The 23,050-nt window shown below is 42.1% G+C and overlaps 1 protein-coding gene across 1 annotated transcript in view; it reads left to right on the top strand.

Annotated features, from left to right (window-relative positions):
* FBN2 (fibrillin 2) overlaps nucleotides 1-23,050 on the top strand; it is a 140,752-nt gene that overhangs the window by 7,441 nt on the left and 110,261 nt on the right. Inside the window, exons 3-6 of the mRNA XM_082191530.1 lie at nucleotides 417-515; nucleotides 2,698-2,793; nucleotides 7,295-7,390; nucleotides 20,372-20,569. Coding sequence (XP_082047656.1) covers nucleotides 417-515; nucleotides 2,698-2,793; nucleotides 7,295-7,390; nucleotides 20,372-20,569 — 489 coding nt within the window. The remainder of the gene's footprint in view (nucleotides 1-416; nucleotides 516-2,697; nucleotides 2,794-7,294; nucleotides 7,391-20,371; nucleotides 20,570-23,050) is intronic.

Here is a 23,050-nt window from a genome sequence, read left to right as displayed (position 1 = left end):
ACAGGTGTCTTAAATGCATTTACATGCTTAAGGTCACATCTGTTTTGTCTCTCAGCCCTTACATGCAAAAGTAAAATGTCACTGCATAATTTTAGAATATTCTGATTTCCAGATTGACTTTTACCTGTATTTAGCACACAAGTCTCACACAAGTAATGTTTTGTGCCACCCTCTAAAATCTTAAGCGCATCATAACAGATTCTGTCTTTACAGTCCTGTTTTTAGTAAAAGTGAAGCTAGCATAACAAACACAAAAACAAAAACAAAAGTAACATTGTTTCAGCATATACACAGTTGCTTATGTTCTTGGGAGGGTGGAATTGGACACATTTAAGCAAACAATTTATCTTGTTTGCCAGTGTTTCTTAAGCAATTTAAGATGTACAAGCATTTTGATTCATTATTTTCTTCCTCAGCAATTTGTAGAAATAGCTGTGGTGATGGATTTTGTTCTCGCCCCAACATGTGCACTTGTTCCAGTGGTCAGATATCGCCAACCTGTGGAACAAAATCAAGTAAGGCCTAAAGTCTCCATTTTTAAAGTTAGGGAGAAAAAGTGTTTGGCAGCGTTTTACACTAGGATAGTGTTTAAGGATAGATAAATACTAAGTGCATGAGAGAGTTACCTGTCTCATCTTCCCTACCCTCTTTTGCATGAAAAGGTGCTGCTTTGCATATAGAAGATTCCTGCTCCTTACTTTTTATGACTGTGTGTCTCAAATGCCCTCCCATGGGAGGTCCAACGGGTTCTGTCCCTACTTGCCTTTCGGTGAACAGTGAAAACACCTTTATTTAAGAACGCATTTGTGGAAAATGTAATTTAGTTTTTGCTGTTCAGCTATTTCAGTTCTCTGCTCACGCTCCGAGGCCCCCCAGCCCTTTCCCAGTAAATAACTTCAAACGGACACGTAATTTTAGTTTAAGTTTTTGGGTAAAATTTAGGCCACAACTTTATTGATTACAAAACAAATTGAGCAGTATTGGTCTATGCATTGGTCAGGGACTATAACTGACTCCTGCCTCTCTGGCTGGCAGTCTGAAAGGGTAAACACCAAACAAGGGAGCAACATCGGTGAAGATCAATTGAAGCTCACCCCGGGGTTCCTGTGGTCCTGGCATGGCCCTAGCCCCTCAAGCAGACTTCGGACGGGATCCAGGACCCCCAGATTCCTTTACTGGAATACCCTATTTCTGGAGGGGCAGGTGAAGGCCACGCCTCCCCTCCCGCACATTTATATCAACCAATGCCTAACCGCCAAACCTTACAAAGTTGTGACGATTGCTAAGGGGGTAGGCAAAAACCAAGTGGCTAAAGCCAGTCTGCTAAATGGAAAAATTCCTACCCAGCCCCTGTGCCAAAGCAGGCAACCCAATCCAAACCAGCAGCAGCACCTAAAATAGGGAGGGAGGGCGGGTGTTCAGCAGCGCGAAGCGAGTGCCCAACCCCCGTCGCGCTGCTGCATTTATAGGTCTTTGGGATCACGCCACTTGCCCCAGTTGGCCCAAACAGCCAAGCATGATCCCGAGGCCCAACAGACAAGGTTTGGGCCACACCTAGCAACAACACACCACGTGGGGGTGGCTTAAGGGCCCCGAGCGCAACCAGGACCCTCCATTTAGGAGGATCCTATTTGGGGTCTTTTTATGTATGTAGTTCTTGTTTTATTTTTAAAATTGACGTTTTGTATTTTGAATTACCTTATCTCCTGAAGTTATCAGCAGTGCAGTTTTATGCATGTAGTATTACCGAGAAACATGTCCTACTGAGTTCAATGGGTCATACTCCCACGTAACTGGGTATAGGATTGCAGCCTCTGTTTTAATAAAGAAAATTTAGGAAGGTAGTAATATATTAATTCATGTCGATTATTCTGTGCACCTAGAATAATGAACAAAAGACCTTGAGGTCAGAGAATGAATGGGTGGATGGGATGAGGTTGATATAAGAAAATGAAAAAAGGAAACCAATTGTAGGGACGGTAAAGACCTTTGAGATAAAGGATAAAAGAGATAAAGACAAAGGAGCTTCAAAGTGACAACATAAATCTAAAGGGGAAAGTGCAGAGACTTAAGAGAAGGATAATATCATAGTGAAATTAGAGGAAGGAAAAATATATTGAGTATGGCAGTCTAAAGGCAAAAGTTATAGTTGGGTTGTTGTTTTTTTTACTGCAAAATTCAGAGCACCATACCTATTCTCTGTTTTTGTCAGAGTAGTTTCACCCCAACAGCACAAGAAGAGAGAAGGGTGGACAGAAAAAAAGAAGTGTCATGAACAAGGATGCAGTGGTGGGAGGGGGGACACAGATGTCTTAATGTGAGAAAGTGGGGAGGCAAGTGTGTATAAGTGAAGAGGTGAGAGACTTCCCCATTTTTCTGACAGGGTAGCAGCAAACGAAGGAATTAGTTACACATGCATTGGAATCCACCAGCCTTTAGCTCCATGCCTGCAGCTTAAAATAACGTGCCTTAGATAGCTTTTAAGATTACAGCAAAATCTTTCCAGTTAATGAGGTGCTGAAATATGTTACGTATTCTTATGGTGGTTATTTCCTATTTTCTGCTTTAAATTAATACCTATCGCAAGTATTTGGGCAGCCTTGAAATATCACTGCATGCTTGATTGATGGTTGTGCTTCTTTAAAAGCAACATTCCGCTACCTGCCATAATTTTAAACTGTTTGTGTTTTGCTGCAGTACAACAGTGCAGTATCAGATGCATGAACGGCGGTTCCTGTCTAGAAGACCAATGCCAGTGCCAGAAGGGATATATTGGTACTTACTGTGGACAACGTAAGTAGATACTTTGGCTTCCTTCTGGACTGTAGGAAGACCATAATTTGCCTTTAAACCAAGATCCCAGGTCATGGTTTCATTCTGGTTTAGGAGCAAACTACAGCTTACTCAGACTATAGATTGCCACGTTTTTGATGCAATGGCAAAATCGTTTGCCAAGAATCCCATTTAGAAATTGCAGTGTGCAAGTGTATGAGGGGTGGGTGGGTGGAGTTTGCAACATCAAGGCCTGACTGCTCATGCATGCTAATACCAAACTATGGCTTGGTATTATGTCTCCATAAACTTGAGCAGTCTTTATCAGCCAGATAGAGACAGGCAGAATGGAGCTTAGGAAGAGAAGGGTAGATAATTGTAGGATAGAATTCCCTTTTTCTACCCTTGCTATCTTTCTCTTACTTTTCTGTGTCTGTCGCTTCTTCCTTCATTCCCTATACTCTTTGCTGTTACATTGCACACCCTTGCTTGCTCCTTAAATTTCAAACATTTCTTGCCTTCCACTAGCTCTCCTTTTTCAGTGGTTCTTTTGGCTCCTGCATTTTATATCAGTGAGAATCAAGATCTGAGCTGGCAATAAACGGTGCAGTTATTTTAGCCACACTCGAAGATTTGGGCCGTAACCTATAAACTGATAACATGCTCAAGTCTTTGTGTGCTTGTGTTTCTGTAGCCAGAACCACCCCATCCATGCACGAGAAGGGGATATCAGAAGACCTGGTAGTTCCCAAGGTTTGCAGAAGTACAATAAATGTTAGAGGACCTCTCAAAGGGGGGACAACTCCCAAAAGCCCCATGAATATTCTCTTTGGCTTCGGAATGCTGACTGTTTGCTGGCGTAGTGGGGAGGGCAGAGAATAAAAAATCTCTCTCTCTTTCTCCCTTTCTCCATATCCTGGAGGAGGGCATGCTTGGCTGACTGGATCAGCAGACAGGAGCACTCCACACACTGCACCATTTTGTTGCAGGTCCAGCTTGTGTGCACTGAATTGTAGTTCACATGAAAATTAGACAAATATTATTCTTATCCATTATCACTATGCAAACATTATTTAAATGCACTGTACTTGAGATTTAAAAAAAACAATGTTATTTCACATGGCATCATAATTCACTCGCTCTATATTTTCATAACAACACAGAAGTGTTGTCATTCTGCGCATAGATGAGTGAAAGGTAATTCAGTTTAATAAGGCTTGATAAGGAGTAGAATGTCTTGCGACAACAGTACATTTTTATGTGTTTCCCCTTGTGATATAAGGGGATAGTTCTAGCACACTTCAAAGTTCTCCCCTCCCTTTCATTTCCCTCCCCGCCCCCCCTTAGTATGAATGATTTATTCACTCCCTACTTCTGTGTTGTTTTGGCACAGGAAAGCTGAATGCTTTCAAAACCTGACCGTACGCTATAGGGGCTGGGTTGGAAACCTGCCTAAAAACATTGAGACCAAATCACTTTTAGCTGTTGCTTGAGGAAGTTGTTAAGACAGTGAAACCTCTTATGGTTGCAATCTGCTAGGTAAAAGTGGAGCTATTACAGACATAGATACTTTTAGCACTCTATAGATTGCACTGCAATATGCACTTGTGAAACAACTCTGCATTATTTCATTTTATAGTATCTCTTTAATTGCAGTCCAATGAAAGGGAAACTCACAGATTGAGCTCAATGCAAGAATGGGCTTTAAGTTCTTGCACAAACTGGTGTTTTTTCAGAGTAAGAAGGCAAATAAAAAAACCCAAGTATTTCGAACACAAATGGACTGTCAAAACGTTGCTATAGATGCTGTAGAGTCACATACCTGAACAGCCAACTTCCTTATTTCCTTGGGTTTTTTGTGCTTTGATGGTTGGTGGCTGACATTTTCAGACAGAAACCACGAAGAAAGGGAATGTGGAGTGAGATTGGACCAATTAGAGAGCAGGAAAAATCAGACAAATCAGAGAGCAGGAGAGATTGGATAACTCCATTTTCCCCCTTTGCCTCTCTTTTACAAATTGGCTGCAGCAATTATTTTTTTACAGTGGGGGGGAACATGGAGAGTTGGGGGGAAGAATGTGGACAAATCCTGCATTAGAAGTGTTTCCATAGGAATGAATGGAAATCTTGAACTTGATACGCGAATGCTTGTAAAGTGAGACTTGTGTGTGTTTCTTTTAACGGACACTTAAAAGAACAAAACTGTAAAGAAAAGATACATATTCCTCCCTATTCAAAACTTGCATTTTTCATAATATACAGAACTGCCTCATGAAAGGGGCACCTGTGGCGTGAAATGTTTGGCCATTTTGAACTGCTCTGTCTACTTATTCTGAACTTTCAATACCATCCATCCATCCTTTCTTTCTTTTAGCACACTTATAAATCATCTTTCATTACAATAGATCCCAGGGTGGGGTACAGAATACACTGACATAATATCACTCGTCTGCTCTTCTGCTGATAATTCTAAACTATGTACGTTCACTCATCAGCTGACACATTCTCTTGTCTTTATAACATTTCCCCCTGTTAGCTACCATTGGCCTCAATCTAGGAAATTATGAGGACAAAGTTACAGCATCTTCCTGTGTCAGTGAGGCAAGGCGCACAGTGTGGTAGCCTTTCCCAACCTGATGGCCTCCAGATGTTTTAGACTACTATCTCCATCAGCCCCAGCCAGCATGACCAGTGGTCAGGGGTGACGCAAGTTGTAGCTCTGTAACATTTGGAAAGTACCAGATTGGAGGGTGTTGCAGTATAGTTTCTTGCTCTCTTCTTAGAAACGGTACATTTATATGTGGCTTTTTTGTGTGAAATGGGCTTTGTTAATGCAATCTAGATGCTCAGATTCATAAGTGATCCTTGAAAAATGCAGAACGGATTTTAAGCCATCAGCGTTATTTTCACAGCACGTTAGCCTAATTATACTGCCCCTCCTTATATCCTACCAGCAAGTTACACTTACTCTGATCTTGTCAACACAAACTTCTCCTTCATTCCTTCTGTTTGCATATTCTTTGCCACCTCCTGCTATCTACATATGTGCTTTTCGTCCCTCTGTTCCCAGACATCATGGCACTGCAGACAAATGTCATGTCCCCTGGGGTGTCTCAATGTGGAGAAGAGGGAATGGTTTCTGCTGTATGTAAATGCTTGTTTGCTTAGAGGCCCATTCAGAAATCCTAGGGGTATAAAAGGAAATGTTTCCTTGGGAGAACTGATCCTGTTTTCACTTAACGGGCCAGCAAATTGAAGCTTTGATTGCCGTATGATAGAAATACTTATTTCAGATAGTTTTGCAATATTATTTCACACATAATTATCAGCGATAATATTCTTTGCAGTGTTTTACAGTTTTGTTTTTGCCAGAAATGGTAGGCTGCAGTTTGCTCAAGCAGTCTTTGAACTATTCCTCCATTGTAAGGAAAATGGTATCTGGGTAAGACCTTCAGCTAGATTTCATCTAGAAGTGGAAAAATCTGTGACTACAGCTTCTATCATACCTAACCACTGGCCTTGCTAGCTCAGGCTGACGGATGTTGGAGTCCAACAACATTTGAAGGGCTATAGGATTCCTGCCCTTCTCTAGATATTATGAACTCTCTCTCTCTTTTTTTTTTGGTTTGGAAACCGTGTACAGTAGACCTTCGGGTTACGTTACGTTACTCTCTAGTAATGCAAACTTTGAGTTGCGAAAGCGGCAAACCCGGAAGTATTTTTCTGGGTTTCGCTGCTCGCGCATGTGCAGAAGCGTTCTATCACACGGCGTGCGTGTGCAGAAGTGGCACCTCCAAATACGGATTTTTTGGGGTGCACACGGACCCCCGGAATGAATTAAATTTGTATCCAGAGTGTCAACTGTATTTTTAATATAGTGCAGTCCATATGACCTTCTTTGTGCAGTTTTATGATTGGTATATTGGGTTCTGCCTCCCATTCTTTTATAACCCGCAGCATTTGCAACCCGCAGTGGCACGTCTGCACGGGTTGCGATTCGGCACTTATGCGCAAAGCGTGATTTAGTGCTTCTGCGCGTGTGCGATTGCTGAAACTCGGAAGTAACCCATTCCTCACCCATTGGATTTGTATATGTATGTATACCTCACTGTTCATCATGCATCTAGTACCAAACTATAAAAACTCATGGGATACCTCCTAGGGTGCTCTCAGGGTCTGGATCTGTCCCCCGCCCTTTGGTACAGAATTTCAGCCTCGTATAGATCCTTTTTCTAGAATCTGTTCATATTTTCTGATCTCTTCCCAACACTCTGCCGCAAACCTCACTTACTCCGTTGTATTATAGCAAGCGCTAGCTCAAGCATAAAAGCAGGTAATTTCTTATTAAAGCTATTCTAAAGACTTATTGCAAGTTTCGCTTAATTACCATGTTGGGCATAATGATGGTGAAAAGCATCCATTTTATTAATTTGTTCTGTAGAACTTCAAAGGGATATTTTCAATATGACCAAGTACATAATTATGGGTCTCCCCCCCCTCTTTTTTCTAATTCAAAACACAGCTGTCTGTGAAAATGGATGCCAGAATGGTGGTCGCTGCATTGGACCCAATCGCTGCGCATGTGTGTATGGATTCACAGGCCCACAATGTGAAAGAGGTAAGAACTAAAAACTTCAGGCAGGGAAATGTACATGAAATCAATGTGCGTCCATCATTACCTTGGTGACTTCATGTTTTCATATTTTTTAACTTATTCTTAATTGTCCGTATTCTTGGTAGCATATAACATTGCAGAAGTTATTCAAAACATGTCAGAGATTTCATCTGAGAACAATTTTCTTTTAAATATAATTTATAAATCCCGTTCTTTGTTAAACTCTTGGTTTCTTTGATTCCTGATTTTCCCTGTCATCTTTGCCAATTCTACATATTCAAATAACTTCGCCTGCCATTCCAATTTAGTTGGTGTTTTATCTCCCTTCCACCATCTAGCTATTAACATTCTCGCCGCAGTAGTGGCATACATAAATATCTTTCTTAATTCTTTCAGTATATCTGCAGCAATAATACCTAACAAGAAGGCTTCCGGCTTTTTGATGAAAGTTAGTTTGAACATTTTTTAAAGTTCATTATAGATAATTTCCCAAAAGTTTTAAATCTTTTTACATTTCCACCACATGTGGTACATTGTTCCCTCTGATTCTTTACATCTCCAGCGAAGATTTGAGCTGGTTGTATACATTTTCGCCAGCTTGCTTGGTGTAATATACCATCGGTAGAACATCTTCATAAAATTTTCTTCTAAAGTAAATTTTAGCTTTTCTCCAAAGCTTTCCCCAGGATGCCATCCGAATATTATAACCGAAATCTTTAGACCACTGAATCATCAGAGATTTAACCTCCTTCTCTAGCACTTCCCAAACCAGTAACAATCTATACATTTTGAAAAGTAATTTAGCCTTACTTTGTAATAGATCTTTCTCAAGTTTCGACATTTCAGCAGCAAACCCTTTTGTTTTGTCTGATTTAAATATATCATTCACTTGATGATCATTTGATTAGCTAGGCCTCTTCTGGTCCCTCACCCCTACCCTGTGGGGACTGTTTATAGTGGGGTGGCTATAGCTTTATATTGACCTGTTACCTAAACTTCTCTTGCCTTGACAACACAGCCTCATTTGCTCCATAAATTCAGGCCAAAAAATGATTTTGAGTTGGAAGTACAGATCTTAATGCCACAGCCTGTACTTCCTCAGGTTCTTGTCACAGGCTCCATGCCACAAGGGGGATGTGGGTGGCGCTGTGGTCTAAGCCACTGAACCTCTTGGGCTTGCTGACCGGAAGGTCAGGGGTTCGAATTCATGCGATGGGGTGAGCTCCTGTTGCTCTGTCCCATCTCCTGCCAACCTAGCAGTTTGAAAGCACACCAGTGCAAGTAGTTAAATAGGTACCACTGTGGCAGGAAGGTAAATGGCATTTCTGTGCGCTCTGGCTTCTGTCACGGTGTCTCGTTGCGCCAGAAGTGGTTTAGCCATGCTGACCACATGACCCGGAAAGCTGTCTGTGGACAAACGCCGGCTCCCTCGGCCCCATAGTCTCCTTTGACTGGAAATAACCATCCATGGGTCCTTTACCTTTAGTAATAATGCATAAGCAGCACAATTTGTAGAGACCACTGTTGTTTAATGTACTGAGGCAGCGAGTGCTTAATGATAAAATAGCAAAACAGTGCTGGCAATTTGCCTGCTTTGTAGCTTGAAATTTTAGTTGTAGTTCTTAATTTGAAGTCTTAGAAGTTTATAGCTAAAGTTTACGCAGATTTCTCGGGCAAATTGTGTTAATATTTGTGCAGTGTAATCCCACGCATGTTTACTCAGATGTAAACTACTGTGTACAGTGGGGCTTTCTCCCTAGTAATTGTGTTTAGGATTGCAGCCTTAAAGAATTTATCGTGCTAATATTTATGTTACTGTACTTTAAATACAGAGATTTTATAGTTCTGTAAATTAAGGTAATTTAAATTAGGTATTTTCTCCCTAATATGGAACACATGTAGCTTTCCTTCAGATTGGCCTCTCAAACTCCGTGGTATGATAAAGCGTGACCGCTTGTTCAGCTATCTGGGTTTCTAGCAGACTAATTTCCGGGCTGGAGACAGGAGACTGAGCAGTAACTAATCACTGGCATGATTACAGTATATTTAACTTGAAGGTTTGCTGCTGGGCTGCAAGAAAGCACAACCTCTTTTGGACCCTCCCAGCCACACTTTTCTATCTATTATTTTGTATCCTTTATTGGAAACCCTTCCTGTGGCCAGCTCTGCTTCTTGGTTTTTGAAGGTATGCAGATAATCTAGAAGAATGTTCTTTGTGAACTGCAGAATATATATTTTTTTTCTATGCAATATGAATTTTATGAAGATCGTGTGAATTTCAGTAGTCATGTGAATTAATAGAAATGTTGGGGGGGGGGGTTGAGGGTGGTATTTTATTATATTTAGTAATTAGATTTCTTACCCATGTATTACCATAAAGTCCAAGGGCAGATAATTCATACCCAGAATAAACCCATTGAAATCAGTGGTTTCAAGATAGTAATTTTTTAACAAGCCCATTGTTTTTTTGGGGGTGGGCCTCTTCTGAATATGAGTGGATCAGAGAGAACTGATATTTACCTGAATCATAAAATATCTATCAGTGAAGGGAAGGGCCCCTCCCATTAATAGAAGGCTAGCAAAAGGGGGAAGGCAGTTTTTGGATTCTTCCATCTTTAGGATCCCCCCCCCCCCAAAATGGGAGAGCTATTCAACCCTTTTGAGTAGATGCTTGGAGGGCAGAAGGGACTGCATTGTGAAAATAGTATCAATGCTTGGAATGTATATTTACACGCAGGCAAATGAGAGGGAAGATAGTTCTTCTGCAGAGAGAATTGTCTCCATAGTGCTATGTTGGAATATAATCCATTATGTTTATTTTTTTGACATGTAAAAATAAAACATAATGATAACCAAACAAATAAAGACAAAGATCCGCATTACTGTACTATGAATTATGGGTGAGCTCTAACATGAGCAGGCATCTATCCCTCCAAAATTTGCTTCAGTGGCATGGAGAACCTTCTGGGCCAAATTTTGGACGTAAGCATGAGGCTGAGCAGGGTTAAGAGAAACCAGAAGTCCAGCTCTGTAAAGTGGATTTCCATTGTGCAAGCAGGAAAACACCGCTGCATGTTGGCTTAATAATATTTTGTATGCTTTGTATATCTTAATGTTAATAATAATAATAATAATAATAATAATAGTAGTTTTAGACTTGAATTTGGAGACTAGAGAAGGATTGTAATAGTCATGAAAATTTTCAAAAGTTGTGAGATGAATTTATGTTTAAATTATACAAAAAGTAAACAGTTTTTAATTATGTTAGAAGTAAATTCATGCTTTAAAGATTCTTGCAGCACATAACACTATAGTAGGTAATACTATTTATTCAACAGTATTTACTGGAATGTATATTCAGATCTATATTTTATTTATTTATTTATTTATCTATCGATCTAGTAGCATATTAAATGTTGGCTAGGATAGGTAAATACTAGTAATTCCATTGTTATATTCTATTCTTGTGTGTGTGTGTGTGTGTGTGTGTGTGCGTACGCGCGCGCCCATGAACTACAAAGAGATAAGGATAGAACTTGCCAGGTTACAACTAGGGATCAGAAAATCTTGTCAATTTCAGTATTTCTTTTTCTCTTTTTTCCAGTTATAAGTTCAGATCACCACACTGCTAAATCAATTTGTGATTTTTTTCCCTTATGAAAATTCACCAGCATTTTACTGTGAATTTTTCATAATCTATACCTTTAAGTGCAGTTTTCCTTAGTATAATGCATTTTTGTACATAATTTTCACTAAGATATGCATCGTTATGCAAACTTTACTTAGCATATGCATTTTTGTACAGATTACTTGGTTGGAGAACCACATTGCAACATTCAAAGTGTGGATTTCACAGCATGCCTGCGTTTTAGTTCTCATATACCGGTAGTTTCAGGAAATGCGAATTAGGTAGATTCATCTTTATGTGTGAACAGACTTTCTCCCTCACTCATAGTTGCAACATAATGTGCCATTGTGCTACGTTTGTGCATTTATGGCCATTTTCACATTATGATAACTTGCATTTCATTATTTAAATGACGTATATCTAGTTCTTCATTGGCAGGACAGCTTAAAAAAGCATCAAGACATCTTTTTATTTCTTCATAAATTATATTTTTTTTACAGAAACACATTTCTTTTGAGCCTTAACATTTCCGTACCTCATATTCCAAAAATCAACAAAACCAGCCCATCTTGAACAGAACAATTAAGCAATTTGTGGCACCTGAGATCTTACAATTGCCTGTGTTGCCACAAGACAACTCTGGGGGTACCGGGTACAAACTGAGTGCGCTGCTTGGGTCTCGGGGGGCTTGTAAAGCTGGATGCCCTTCTGGAGAGATTTAGAGGGATTCTTATTGCCATTGTGTGGACAGGCGGAGTCCCCCCCAAACCCTGGGCTGCCCCCATGTGGAATAATGACTCAAGACAATGTGCTATGGGATTAAAATTGGCCACAACTTTATTATGTTTCAGATGTGGGTAGACCTTGGTTCAGGCATTGGGCGTTTATCCCTCCCAGTCCCCCACCGGGGATCTGGGGAACATCAGGGTTATCCAGAGGGTGGGGGGTGGGCTGGCTCCGGAGAACATATGTTCAAGCAGAGAGAGCCCGCCCCTGTTACACCGCCGTCGCAGGGGAGAGCAATGACAACCTCTCGGCGTACGGCCAAAGCCTTCCCTCAAAACAACCCCTTTAACGGGGAACCCTGGTATCACCGCCGCAAAGAGAAGGGTGGCGTGAGTCACCGCTACACGCCCACCCCCAATTTAGGGAAGATAGACTAAAGGATTCCACCCAAGGCCTGATACCACCAAAGTTGTGACGTTTTGCTACGGCAAAGGCAAACCTGCCAATGCGGGAGAATTCCTTTCCGGCCCTTCAACAGTGACCTTGACGTAGCAGCGCCCGCGTACCTGTGGAGAAAAGGTTAACCTGCAAAAGAAGTCTTAACTGAGGGTGGGTAGGGTGGGAGAAGCTCTGGAGCCAACTGACGATTCCCAGGTAAGATCCTCCCCCTATTGTGTGGGCAGGGTGGTCCCTCCCCCTACCTGTCCTGATCACCTTGGCAACGCCTCCCCAGGCGGGATTGGGCAACTGGCTAAGGTAGGCGGAGACCTCCAGGTATCCCACCTGGGGAAGGCGAAGCCAAGGCTGTGTTAATGGTGCCGCATAGGGTCCAGTGGGCTGCCCGCGACCATGCAAAGGGTGCCCCCCATTTAATGTGGGCAGCGGTCATCCTGTGGCTAGGTTTGTGGTGGTGCATTTGGCCTGGTGTCGCAGTGGAACTGCACACTTTCTTTGGAGCTGAAGGCAACATCTGTTCCCAGTAGCTTTCTATGTACACAGAGGCTTCCAAGCATCTTGCCTTCCATATAAACCATCCCTGAGAAGAAACAAGTCTGTTCTTTGTTTGCTTTGGCATTGATTTCTATCCTCCATTCTCCTCCTTTTCTGGGTTACCTTTCCCCCCCAGTTTGGGGAAAGTCCATTATCTTCCCTCCCAGTTTGGGACGTGGCTTGGCTGCTGCAGCTGCTGGCTGTGTGCCATAGTTGCTGTGCCACCTGTGGCGATCCCGGTTGTCTGTTTGCGCTAGCAATGATCAGCTAGCACAATGAAAGCAGTACATGGAAAGTTGGGGGAAGGCTTCCCTCTAAACCAAAAAACATCTGAAAATAATCAAAAGTAATAATGAGAGAGAAATTTTCCAGTCTAAAAATCTGACATGCATAGGTTGGGCATGCCTTGTTTTTATGGGAAATAACTCTCTTCTGTGCTGGAACGGACTGCAAGCCTGAAATGCTGTTACGGCTTATCCTGTATGAATCCAATATTCCATTTGACTGCCCTGCTATTATTGACTGATTGCTCTATTCAAACAGTGCATTGTAGGTTCCATTTTAATATCCATATTCAAATTCTCCTTAATACATGCTGTGTATGAAGGCTGTGCCCATAAGTACTAAGGCAATTTTTTAAAGCATCTTTATGTTTTTAATTTCCTTTGTGCATTTGTAGCACACTTGCTTTGAAAGCAAAACCTAACCCCAGCCCTTCAAGATTTTCCTCTACTGCTGCACTGCTCAATAAGTGTTTTTTGTTACTTGCTGCCTCTGCAGTTCCCCTGTGTGCAAAGCCTGTGTTGGAGTGCAGTTTCTATTGCTAACCCTTCCCTCACTGGTTGCTCCTGTTGGTCCACCTGTCTCACTGTTTCCTACATTGGCTGGCAGCAGCTGTTGTAAACAAAATCTGCCCTTTTCCCCTCATGGGGTATCCAAGAGCCCATATAGAGTCCTTACGTGGGTTCCCTATTGGTAGGAGAAAATAACAGAGGCCAATCAGAGACTATTGAGAAGCAAAGCAGCTAGTAAGCCTGATCTTTATTAAACTGTTGCAACAGGGTGCTCCCCTCACACGCAGGAAAGGAGGAGGGACCCAGAACAAAGGTGTGCCTGCCCTTATACTGTATAGACATTTTAAATTCCCTGCCCTAGAGCTAAAGATCACCCCTCCATACATCATACATACATCACAGAAGGGGTGTAACCCAAGACCACCCCCCACAAACATCATACCTACATCACAGAAAAGGTGGTCTACAACAGAAATTTGAATGTTGTTGTTTTTCCTGTTTACCAAGTTATCTGATAATGCCTTATCTGATTGCCTTTCCTGGTAGTCTGCCCATTCCTTTGACATTGTGATTACCCAATTCCTGAGACAATGGGAAGGTTCCCTTACCCCCTCCCTCCTTGCAGAGAAAACATTTGGTCAGTTTGGGAGTCAAAATGGTTTCAGGATGGTCTTCCTGTGCTGCTTCAGACCTGTGGTCCACATATCTATGTACATGCTTGGTTAGTACATTTATGAACATTTATTATATATATAAGACCTTACATTTTTTTATTTCACAGCTCTTCAGCATTTCTGACAGGGCCTTTTGCAGCTGAGCCTAGAGATGTTGTGAATTGAACCTGGGGTGTTTTGCTTTCAAAGCACCTTCTCCAGAACGGAAGGGATGAAGGGGGAGGGCTGGTACAACATCCAAGGTTCAGTTTCTGGCATCTCCAGTAGGGCTTTGAATGTCCCCAGTCTGGAGGATCCCATCAGTGCAGACAATACCGACCTAGATGGACCAATGGTCTGACTTCTTATAAGGCAGTTTCCTATGTTCTTTGTTTTACACAAGCATTAAAGCGAAAGTCAAGGCTGCTACTTAGCATATATGTGGGAGCACAAGCAACAACAACAACAACAACAACAACAATAATCTGCCCATCTGGCTGGGTTTCCCCAGCCACTCTGGGCAGCTGCCAACACAATATTGAAAACACAATACAGCATTAAACATTAAAAACTTCCCTAAACAGAGCTCCCTTCAGATGTCTTCTAAAAGTCAGAAAGTTGTTTATTTCCTTGACATCTGAAGGGAAGGCATTCCACAGGGCGGGCGCCACCACCGAGAAGGCCCTCTGCCTGGTTCCCTGTAACTTCACTTCTCACAGTGGGGGAACTGCCAGAAGGCCCTCAGAGCTGGACGTTAGTGTCCGGGCTGAACGATGGGCGTGGAGACGCTCCTTCAGGTATACTGGGCAGAGGCCATTTAGAGCTTTAAAGGTCAGTGCCAACACTTTGAATTGTGCTCGGAAACGTACTGGCCGCTCCCAGTGAGTATTAGGAGCAGCTAGATCAAGTTAGCAGTCTTAACCCTGGATTCAGAAATGTTCTGCTACTATGGCAGTGGAACGCCTGTCAAATTCCATATGCACTCAGCCTAGATGGAAGAGAAAGCACACAATTAGAAAATATGAAATGGTGTAGTGGTAGCATACATCAGTCCTAGCATGATTTGAGTAGAGGATTGTAGAAAAGCATTTGATCTTTCCTTTGTGAGACTTATCTTATTCTAAGCAGAGTTAATTTTCTAGGAAAAATGACCACTTTAATTATCCTCCCCCAACTGAAGAGACTGGCTCTCATTTCCCACCTGCACTGTATTATTCCCAGCTTGCTGAATAACATTGTAAAAATGCTTTTTATTTTTATCTGGTCTAAATCAGTACATGACTATCTAATGTAAACAGCTAAAGCCTCATGGCAACCTCTTTGTTTTGGCTGTGATGCATTATTTTAAAAAGAATAGGTTTTTCATTAATGGCCATTAAACTATTGGAAGAAAATGTTTGAGATGATCATTAATGTATTTATTTGCAGCTTCTGCACAGTTTGACGTTTTAATAGTCTGTTTTGTACAACAGTAGGCCAGAACATAAAGCATATTGGCAGATGCTTATGTTTTGAAGAATTATATGCAGAAATGAAACATGTTCTTTGGGAACACAAAGGCAGGATTTACTTGAACCCTATAAAAGTCTGATTTGTGGGTTAGTGGAATGAGGGCTAAATCAGGGTGTTTGCTTAAGTGATACTATGATCGCTTCACTAAGTATTGGGCTCTCTGTGCCCTACCTAGAGTGGAAACCCATCTCTTGCCCCACCTAGATCAGAGGCATGGCTGATGATGCCAAAAGCTGGGACCTTTTCAGTGGCTGCACCATCTTGCCCCACGAAGCATGGGAAGCCCCCTCTCAGGCTGTCTTTTGTTTTCATTTTTATTGTGTCACTTTTTACTCATGATCTCTAGCTCTGCTTTAAAATAGATTTATAATGTGTAGTTTATGTATTTTTCTTGAATTTTTTGGGGGGTATTTTAGTATATTTTATTCTGTTGTAATCGTTCATTGTTGCAAGCCATCTGAGCAATGCTTGAGTGCTAGTCTTGCTCTCCCGGTGCATGGGATTATAATTGTGCGGAGCCTAAGAATGGAAGGGGACCTTGTGGGGGTGAACAAACTATGGAAATGCTGTTATCTGCTGATCCCAAATATTTGCATTAGTGCCATGCGAGCCTAACATTGCTGATATAAGATCTGCAGCACAATCTCAGAAGTTAATTCAATTGTGCTCAATAAGGCTTACTTCCTAGCTTGTGTATTTTGGAGCTTAGTGTAAGTTTTGTGACATTGCATTGGTGTAACTTTTGTTACATCCAGTCTTAGGATCTGGCTGTTGTTTTAAAATACAAATGAAAGATGCTGAAAAAGTACCATAAGGTAGGCGAAAATATATGTGTGTACACACAGAGAGATGGATAATTGTTGTATTATAGCTATTTTGTCATTCTCCATGTTCTAAGTCATGCCATTCTGGAGATGACAGTTTTCAGAGACAGAGAAAAACGTAGCAACTACATGTGAAAAGTAGGCTACCTACTCTCATCAAGGCATAAGATTTGCTAAGCAAACTATAATTTGTAACATGTGTTCCATCAGTGCCTTTTGATAGAATTGTTCCCATAGCAACAGTGGGGCAAAAACAAATTGTGAAACTCCTAACATGACACTTGTCTGCGCACAAGGAAAATATGAAGTTAATTTTTGTTTATGTTAATTTTACGTTTAATTTAATTAGGTGTAAGGAAAAAAGTGTCGTCAGCCTAAGTGTGGAATGCCTTCAGCAATGTGCCAGGTTGTTTTCCTATGCACCATGGCAATAAATCATTTTATCAGCCTTGCATAGGTTGGTTTGAAATGCCACCGGGGATATGTGTCTACGGAAATATTTCAGATCCATGTAATTGTGGACTTGTAGGCCTGATACACTGGTGACGTGTCCAGGATACCATCATGAATACATCACCATGTGTTGGGACTTGTGAAATCCTTCAGCCTTAACATAGAAATTAATGACTTGGAAGGTAGTTCTAAAAGGAAAAATAAAAGCATCCCACTGTAGTATCAGGCATTCCTTAGAAAGTGGTTGTCCCTTAGAGTGGAGCTGATCCATAGCATGGTTTGATCATAGCATGATATGGATACTTTTGTTAAAGCCCGGAGAGCCAAGTTAGCACCTTGATGGGCAATCTCCTACTGAACTTCATATAAACGTCTTTGAGCAACCCAAAGGATAAGTGGCATGAAAATATTAAAAATCCTATAGGCATTGGCTGATGCAAGTCTTCCTTTAAAACCCATGGTTTCCCAAGCTTGGGTCTCCAGCTGTTTTTGGACTACAGGCCACATCACCCCTAGCTAGCAAGACCAGTGGTCAGGGATGATGGGAATTGAAGTCCAAAAACAGATGGAGTCCCAAGTTTGGGAGCCACTGCAAAGAAGAGAAGGAGAACTTGGATTTGATATCCCGCTTTATCACTACCCAAAGGAGTCTCAAAGCGGCTAACATTCTTCTTTCCCTTCCTCCCCCACAGCAAACACTCTGTGAGGTGAGTGGGGCTGAGAGACTTCAAAGAAGTGTGATTAGCCCAAGGTCAGTTGCATGTGGAGGAGCGGGGAATTGAACCCGGTTCACCAGATTACGAGTCTACCGCTCTTAACTACTACACCACACTGGCTCTCATACTCCCTCCTAGCTCGTCAGTACCTTAATGGTGTGATGGAACTACCACTACAGCTCTGCCATTCCAAAAGCCAGGGCAGAAGGCAGGCAATGCCAATTCCATTATATGATGGCAGTGGGTACGGTACTTTTTGCTGGCTGCCACCCAGTAGAGATCCTGTTGGCAGAACTTTGCCGGGCTTCGCGAAGATGCTCTGCTCTAGCAGATTGGCATTGGCACTACTTTGCAGGTAGTGGGCAGGAGGAGGTGAGGAGGCTGGCGGAAAAGACAGAAGGGGCACCTAGGGCCAATCCAACATACACCTACACATCCATCGCAAGGGGGCTTTTAATTGCTCTGTAACTAGTGAAATAGTTGTGATAGGAGGAAGATGAACAGGGTGTATAGCCCAAACAAAATGAAGTAACTACTCATTTCTGCTTAAAGTCCAGAAGCTAGAGGCGGCGTTTCTGTCAACTTTTACATGCACAGTTTGTTCTTCTGTGTGAAAGAAGCTATTTGGACTCATACAGCATAGATGTAATAAGGATCCCTCCTGGACTTCCAGCATTTAGTAGTGGGCCTCTCCAGACATAGGTGGCAGTGTGCAGAACAAAGCAAAAGTTATTCAGACTGACACAAACACTGCAATAGGGCAGATATCATGAACATGCAAAACAGGCCGAAAGCTTTGTGATAATGTTCCATCTTTGATCACCATTGCGGTACGAAATGGCAAGCTGCACAAGCATGTTGGCTGTCCCTGTGCCAGCATGTATACGTTTCTAGTAGGGAGATCAAGCATCTCACCAAAAGGTTTTTATAGCAGGGATACTATGCCACACTGAACTAAATCGAACCCTGGTGTGGGTACAGAATCCAGATGGAAAGTTGCAAGATAAGGAACCTTTTCCATTACTCAGCGTAAATTTGCTACATATGAAACCAGCTTTTAAAATCCCTCCATTAGTTACCCAGGTAAAGAAATGCCTACTCTTATTTGATATATTTAGGATGATACGTTTATTTGAATCTTAGCTATATTAATTTTTTCCTTAGACATTTAGCCTGTCCTTGTACGACCTGTTTTCCAAACAGTCCACTGAATCCTCTCTGACTTGTTGATACATAAAGAAATTATATGTATTTCAACCAGGGCTTGTCTGTTGCTGGTTTCAGCATCGTTATTCACCATGCCTTGCCTATCATGCAAGCCTTTGGGTGCTGCGGTGGGGTTATTGGTCTGGGGGGGGGGTTGTTGTTATCATGTACTTTGTATTTTATACTTTAAACTGCTCTGTGTTCTCTGGATAAAGGGTGGTGTTTTGTTATACAATACTGTTTTTTTTATAGTGGCATGTATTGCAAGAGGCTTGGACATTAAGCGATTGAATACAAAACTTTAATGTAACCTGCAGGCTCGCCATTTCTTTTGCTGAAATGAAGGAGCCATTTTTGGCTTTGTTGCATTATAGCTGTGTGTAATGTCATCGTCTCACTCCTTTCTTCATTGCAAGGCACCTTTGGGAAGGAACAAATAGTGCTGGAGAACGGGCAAGAAAGTGTGCCAATTGTTTTCCCCTGAATCTTCCCCAACAGATGCCTTTACTGTAGCATCAGGGTGTCCCGAACCCACATTTTCGAAATTGGCACATGTTGAGAACTCTGGCAGGGTAAAAGTGTGTGTGTGTGTAAGAGAAAGAATTTTAGTTAGCTAGTTTTCCCCATGGTTGGGGGAAAGTTAAGCACACCTTTCCTCCTGTCCATCTCCAGGTGCAAATTGTCCTTTGATCAGGGCAATTTGCAAGGGAGAAGTGGCCATCTCTCTCCTTAACAAAGCGTGTGATCATCACCTGCTCTGAGCTCAATCAAGCTGAGTGACCACAAACCTCCCAGACCTAACAAGTCAGCTGATCTTCACCTGATCAACTAGTAAACTGGGCTGTGTTCTTTCATCTACCTCAGCCTCTTAAGGTATATTCCCCACTGTTCCTGGAGCCTCAGAGCCTGCCATGTTCATGGAGAAGGGGACACCCCTGGTTCTGGTTCATGTCTGTTTCCTCTGGCCCCTGTGAACTGCTGGCTGTTTCTTCAACATCCTCTACTGTTCATTGAGGAGACCTCCCTAGCCCCAGCCTCCCATTCCCCATCTTCAGCTTGTCCCAGTGGCTACACCCTCACTGGGATCCTCTTCCCTTTTCTCAGTCATGATATCAAAGCAGCACTCTGATCAAAATTTGTGCAAGCCTCATGACACCTGCACTGCCATTCATGTGTGGATAGTGTTTGATAGATATCTTTAACAATTCCTCCTTTTAACTGAAAAATATAGACAAAGTACGCTAAGAGTTCAAGGAATTTAAATCCCTAGTGGGATAGAGCGAATTTGTTCATTTTTTATTTTAAAGAAAGTCACAACATGCCATGGCCCTTCAGAGAAAAAATGGTTCATTATGTTGCCGGCTTTCAAACGGAACATATTACTGCATCAGATAAGTGAAGTAAACTGAAAAGTTGCTCTGTTTATAGATGTGGAGGTGAAGGCACTCCTCAGGCATTAAAATGTTTCCTCTTAATTTCCAGATTACAGAACAGGCCCTTGTTTCACTCAGGTCAGCAACCAGATGTGTCAAGGCCAGCTGACTGGCATTGTTTGCACGAAGACGCTTTGTTGCGCAACCATTGGACGCGCATGGGGCCATCCATGTGAGATGTGCCCTGCTCAGCCTCAGCCGTGCCGCCGTGGTTTCATCCCCAACATCCGCACTGGCGCATGTCAAGGTAAGCCATTTGTGTTACATTAGTTACTGCAATTTAAATGTTTTCCTACTGTAGAGTAGATCTGAGCAATTGATTGAAGCCAGATGTTTCTTCCCTCCTTTCTCATATATATATATATACAGAGAGAGAGAGAAAGTGAGAGTATATTCAAAATATAAAGCATTTCTGTAAGTGTCAAGATATTTGTTAGTCTGCATTGACATAATAATGAAACCAATGTGTTTGTGGAAGAGTGAATTAGACCCACAGACTGTGCATGAAACACAAGAGTGAAAACAATTCCATTTACTCATTGAGATAGAGGCTTATGTACTGCAATAGATGCCTTTTCCCTTTCTTGGGATAACCATTATACAGTCATACTTCATGTTGCGTCTGCTTCAGGTTACGTGTTTTCGTGTTGCGCCCCGCGGCAACCTGGAAGAACCAGAACAGGTTAATTCTGGGTTTTGCCGCTCTCGCATGCGCAGAAGCGGCGCTTCAGCTTGCGTCAGTTCTGTGTTACGGACGGGCCTCTGGAATGGATCCCGTCTGTAACACGAGGTTCCATTGTATATACCATGTCTGTTAGTGTCTATAATTTCCCCTGCGCAGGAGCAGCTTGTGGAGAGGGCGGACACAATAGTCTCGGCCTCCCAGCAGCTACTGTCACCATGGGACAGTGAGGAGGCAGGTAAGGGCAGCAAAGAGAGCAGGGTGTTTTGGGCACCCAATCTGGCACTTCTGCTAGTGTGCCCTACTGGCCTGACCTCATTGCTGCCCTACCCTATGCCACCCGAGTCTGCAGCAGTGCTGCCATGTCCTGAGTGGTGTTCTCCTTTGGTGACTGTTGCTGCCCCTGTACATAATCAAGGCCCTGTCACCTTTGAACAAACTGCATTTTGTTAAAACAAATGAATGAGTGGTTCCCAAAGTGAAATGTGGGGTTTCCTAGAAAGGGGTGAGAGCAACTTCCCTCCTCCCCACTCCCAGAGTTGTAACTTGTTCACAACATACTGAATTGTGAAATATAGGAAAAATGTCCATTTTTACTCCCGGCCTTCGCCAGGCAAACTTTAAAGTACATTTTCTTGAAAATTGTGAGGGTTATTATAGTTATTAAGAAAATGTACTTCAAAGGTTTTTGTCCCTATAGGCACTGAGTATGTAATTAATGCAATTACGGGGCTGACACTAAAATCTGAGAGTCATGTAGAAATCCTCATTATAGGGACTGGTTCTAAAATTGGCAGCCTTAACAAAGCGGCCTATTTGTCCTTGTACAAAATGAGTAAGTGACATAATTTCTGCTCAGTGGATTGAGACAGTGATCTTTTTTGCTTTCTAAGGTGAATTAATATAACAATAGGTCGTTCTACATCAGTCAGACATATGCGCCAATTTTATTCCATTGGATGGAATCTAATGTGGAATGAGTAGAAAAAAAGTAACCAGTAGTAATTTCCTGTAGTAACCAGTAGTAAATATATCCTTCCTTCTCCTTAGAACAGCCTTCTGCATCCTGGTTCCCTCTAGAGGTCTTTGGCATATAACTCCCATCAGCCCTAGCCAGCATGGCCAATGATGAGGAATCATGGGAGTTGTAGTTCAAAAAATATCTGGAAGACACTAGATTGGGAAAGTCTCACTGAAAGTGCCATAGGCTTAGGCTTAGGCTGCGAAAGAAAAACACAATGTTTCAATAGACTTCCATAGGTCAGGTAGAAGAATTGGGCTCATGGCCTCGCACCCAAGAAAGTAGTGCAATAACAGAACAATTGTTCATGTGACTCAGAAGGCAATGGCATGGATGAACGTGAATAAAACTTTCCTTGCAGATCTTGCAGTAGGAACACAACAGTGCAAACAGCTTTTATTTTATGTAATGCAGCCATATGGGCCTCAGGCTTCGCGTGTGTTCTTTGAACCAGCAGAACGCTCTCAAAGACATTGAAGCACAGACATGAAATACACACATCGCTGTTTGCTACTATCTTACAAAACTACATTTTTTAATGCAGGAAAATTGGTATATTTTTTGAGAGAATATATGCAAACTTATATACTGGCATGCACAAGAGGTGTAACTGTTTACAGAAGTAGATTCAGGTAGGTAACCATGTTGGTCTGACGCAGTCGAAATAAATTTAAAAATTGTCCAGTAGCACCTTATAGCCAGAACAAACTTAGTTGGTCTCTAAGGTGCTGCTGGACAATTTTTTAATTTTTTATTCATGCATACAAAAGTGTATGAAAGAAGCTGAATGTGGGAAACAAAGTATGTGGTGTTTTTAAAAGGTTTTAGGACTGCATTTTTTGCTCTGTCCAGCCTTCCTTAATGGTAGTACGCACTGTCAGAACTCATAGAAGAGTTTGTTTAGCCTTCCTGCGTCTAGGATTGGGGTTCCCAGTGTGCTGCCAAGGCACTTCTGTACACCTCCCTTGGTGTCTGCTGAAGTGGATGGGCTGCCTGGAAAGAGGAGCACAGGCCCCAAGCAGCCT

This window comes from Podarcis vaucheri, assembly GCF_965113315.1.
Source record: "Podarcis vaucheri genome assembly, chromosome: 11".
NCBI classification, from domain to species: Eukaryota; Metazoa; Chordata; class Lepidosauria; order Squamata; family Lacertidae; genus Podarcis; species Podarcis vaucheri.
Note: the sequence above shows the minus strand (reverse complement) of the source record. Positions and strands in the feature narration are given on the sequence as shown.